Below are 4,306 nucleotides of genomic sequence, written 5' to 3'. Positions count from 1 at the left end.
AGCGCACGGGTGGGAGTGGTTGGCTGAGGCTGGGCCTTCCTGGGGAGACGCAAAGGCTTGAGAGTCCAAAAGCTTAGTAAGCAAAAGTCAAAGCTTAAGCTCTAAACCTGTTTCTCCATCTCCAAACCGGAGGTAATAACTTGAGCTTCGCTGAAGGATATGACGGTCCAATGCGAAATGCATAGGATAGCACGGTTAAGAGAGTCACACCTCAGTGCAGGGTTCAGTCCCAGATCAAACTCCGAGTGCATACGCGCTGTGTTACAGCCCCCGAGACAGGGCAGGAAGCCTGGGCTGCGGGGGATGCTAACCCAGCTACACAGCCGGAAGTGGGTGGGCAGCCGCCGCGATGGGCGCAGTCAGGAGCCAATGGAGAGCAGAGGCGTTTCCGCCTCCGCCAATGGATCACCGACTAAGGCGGGCCCTGAGAAACCGCCCTAGTAACGGCCGCATGGTAACCCAGGCGCCGGGTGTGGGCAACTCGCTTTTAGTTTTGCATTCAGGTCTTGATTCCGGACGTCTGCAAGATGAAGATTGAAGAAGTGAAGAGCACCACGAAGACGCAGCGCATCGCCTCTCACAGCCACGTGAAGGGGCTGGGGCTGGACGAAAGCGGCCTGGCCAAGCAAGCGGCCTCGGGGCTCGTGGGCCAGGAGAACGCGCGAGAGGTGTGGCGGGCGGGGCAGGGGACTGGGGCGTTGAGCACGCCGCTGTCGCGAGGGGCCGTTGGGGTGGGGGCTCAGACCGGGGTCTGCGCTGGGGTGTACCACTGAAGTTTCTTTAAAGCAGTGAAAATTGGCTATGGGGGGCGGCATGGGGGCGCCTCACGGACTGGGAGTGGAGCCGTTCTAGGAGAGCAGGTGACGACCCGACTGGGCGGTTGACTGCGTGCTTCATCATTGGCAAGTCTTCAGTGAGTCCCCCACTCCCTGCCATGCTCTGTTCGTGACGCTGGGATCCAGCGGGGAACAAAATAGATAAGGTTCCTGCTCTCATGGAGCTTACATTTTTCTGTGGTGAGAGACAGATGTTTAAACCACTAATTATTATATTTTTTTGGAGGCCACTTCCTGCGGAACTTTGCAGGCCATAGGAAGGAATTTGGATTTTTGTAAACTCAGTGGGAGGCTATGGGGGGTTTTAAAATAGGGGGGTGATCAACCTGAAAAGGCTCACTTTGATTCCCAGGGCCTGGGACCTGAAGGAGGGAAGTGGGAGTTACAGAGAGGAGCAGTCTGCTTCACTCATACTCTCAGCATCTTTTTTACCATTCCAATTCAGTCTACTTTTATTAAGTGGCAGTGATGCTAAGTCCAAAAGCATTACATTATAATCACAAAACTATTCAAGCTTTTTGTATTATTTTTTGCAGGTTAAAAAAATTGAGGGTGGGTGAGGGCACTTCAGCTATCCACTTGCCACTCAATTTAGTAATGGAAACGCTAGGATTTGTACCCACATGTATTTCTGATCCCAAATTAGTGCTCTACTCTCAGCTTGCTGTGCTCTCAGATCCATGCCTCTTGGCTTTGCGGTTTATCAGCTACAGAAACCTTAATTAAGACTGTTCCTAGCCTAATTGTGCTAATAGAAAGAACCGAAGAAAGGTCTCTGGCTTCCATTTTGAGCATCATCTTTCCAAAAAGGAAATATTGGTATGGTCAAGGGGGCTTTCAGATTTCTCTTTATGCAGCTTCCGCTTACTGAGGACCTGTTACTGCAAATAGCTAACATTGGTTTAGTGCTTTCTATGGGCCAAGCACTGTACTAAGCAGCTTAGCTCTATTGTTTTGTTTTCACCACCCTAATAATTGTCCCTCCCTGACTTTTTAAGACACACACAAAAAGTTGTAAGATGTAATTGAATACCTGTGTGCCTAAATTCTACAAGTAACATTTGACTCTGTTGCTTTATCATATATATGTTTATTTATCCATCCACCAATCCACTTTTGTATTTCCAAGTAAGTTGCAGACAATAGTACGTTTTACCCTTAAACCTTTTAGCATGTGTGCCACTATCATGAACCTTTTCAGATAAGGAAATTGTAGTTCATAGAGGTTAAGTAGGTAGGTCCAAGGTCACTCAGCTGGTAGTGGTAGAGCCATGATTTAAACCCAGGTCCAAAATCCATGTGCTGGTGCTGTATGCCTCTGTATGACTATGAACTTCCTGAGGATAGATATGTTATTATTATTTTTTAAAGATTTTATTGGGGAATTGGAACAGACAAGTTGCTGTCCTTTTTGTTCTTCAGTCTAGTTGTGGAGGACGTTGCTTCATTGGCCCATGTTGGTGTTATCATTGTGCTCTTCCCCGGTGAGGCAGTCGCTCACCAGCCATTGGACAGATGCTCACGGCGGCTCATGGCAGCTCATGAAAGCTCATGGCAGCTCATGAAAGCTCATGCCAGCTTGCTGACCAGCCCTACTGCAGCCTATGCCGTTGCCGGCAACTCTCGGCAGCGCAGCTCCAGGTCAAGCTGTTGTTCGCCATCTTAACTGTAGAGGGCGCAGCATCACTGGCCCGCATGTGGGATCCAAACCAGTGCCCTGCTGCTCAGAACTGGCGTCCCAAGCCAACTCTTAAGCAACGCGCCACTCGGCTGGCCCTAGATATATTATTAATATTATTAAATACCCAGAACTTGACTCATTATAGAGGCTCAATATTTATTTATTGAATTAATAGGCATCCCACCTCAGCTACCAGGTCCTTATATATGACCCTGGTCACATCAGCAGTCTTGTTGATGTTTGATGTCCTTATCTGAAAAATGAGAGTATGACTAGGTGATTTTTTAAAAGGCTCTTGCACTTTTTAAATTTGAGTACTCACTGAACATACCTCACTGGAGAGAAGTTGGAACCTAAAGCGAGGAAGATTAAATGGAAGAGGTCCTAGTGTGTAAATAAGAGCACATATCCAAGGTTTGGAAAGTCTCTTCTACCTCTTTTGAGCTTCCCAAAGACTTTCAATGCTGAGGATTATGATATCACAGGGTTCTATGGAAAAACCATAGTGGCTCTATTCTTTTTTTAGAAATGCAGCATCTGAAGAATAGCTTCTGGGCTCTATTAAGGGTACTGTGCTTTTCCATCTGAGCTGGAAATGGAATATAGCACATCTACATGCATTCCTTGAACCTGCAGTTTTTGAGGGGCTGTCATAAGTGTGGGATCAAGGTACTTCTCCACAGTGCGTGGGAAATAGTGGTAGAGGAGATAAAATGGATTTCCAAGACCCTGTTAATAGGGCAGTGTCATCAGTGCTCAGAGAGAAGAGCTATGGCCTCCCCTAAGGCAAGGAATTTGACCTTGAGAATTTGAAAGGGATTCTTATGGTGCCACAGGCTTAACCTCATGTGCAGCATTTGTTTTGTAGCATTCTGGGATGGTTAACTGATGGCCAACTAGTAGTGTATGTCATTGATTCTTAGCCCTTAAAGGGTTAATTTGTAAATTTGATGAAAGCTGTGAATCTTCTCCCTGGAAAAATGCACATATGAACATATACACACAATTTTATTTCCAATTTTAGGAGGTGTGTGGTCTCTTGGAGACTGTCTCTGGTCCCCAGGCTAAAAGTCACTACTCTCATTTTTACCCCTACTGTCTTCCTCCACACAGCAGTCATCAAGATCTTTTAAAAATAAATCATCATAATCTGACACATAGCCTAAGACCTTTTCAGTGGCTTCCCATTACATGTAGAATAAAATCCAAATATTACTGTGGCCTCTAGAATTGTGTTCTGAGTTCTGTCCCCTGCTTGCCTCTTTAACCTCATCTTCCCATTCTCCTTGTTACTTGTACTTTGGTCATTGTAGCCTTTCTGTCCCCCGGACATGCCAAATTCATTACTATATTTTAAATTTGCTGTTTCCTTTGACTGCAACACTGTCTTCTGCCCTGCCCAGAGCTTCACATACGGGGTGTGATCACAAAATACGGTGAATGTTTAAATTAAAAAAAATTTGTGGGCCGGCCGAGTGGCGCGATGGTTAAGAACTGGCTTGGGATGCCAGAGGGCCCCGGTTCGGATCCCACATATGAGGACCAGTGACACTGCCCTCCACAGCTAAGATGCTGAACAACAGCTCAACCTGGAGCTGGGCTGCCTTGAGTTGGCGACGGCGTAGGCTGCAGCCCTTGTGGCAGTGGGTTGCCATGGGCTACCGTATGTAGCCAGCAGCCAGTGTGAGCGGCCAGCGCCCGCAGTGAGAGGCCGTCCAGAAGCCGACGACTGATCTGCCTCATCCAGGAAGAGCGCAATGATGGTGCCAACTTGGGCCAGTGAAGCAAC

At 47.4% G+C, this 4,306-nt stretch overlaps 1 protein-coding gene across 1 annotated transcript in view; it reads left to right on the top strand.

The window, feature by feature from the left end:
- Positions 1-364: 364 nt before the first annotated feature.
- Positions 365-4,306, top strand: part of RUVBL1 (RuvB like AAA ATPase 1) — a 55,792-nt gene continuing 51,850 nt past the window's right edge. Inside the window, exon 1 of the mRNA XM_019658675.1 lies at positions 365-668. Within this exon, the coding sequence (XP_019514220.1) occupies positions 528-668 (141 nt within the window). The 5' untranslated portion in view covers positions 365-527. The remainder of the gene's footprint in view (positions 669-4,306) is intronic.

Source organism: Hipposideros armiger, unplaced genomic scaffold (genome assembly GCF_001890085.2).
Source record: "Hipposideros armiger isolate ML-2016 unplaced genomic scaffold, ASM189008v1 scaffold_286, whole genome shotgun sequence".
Lineage (NCBI taxonomy): Eukaryota > Metazoa > Chordata > Mammalia > Chiroptera > Hipposideridae > Hipposideros > Hipposideros armiger.
Note: the sequence above shows the minus strand (reverse complement) of the source record. Positions and strands in the feature narration are given on the sequence as shown.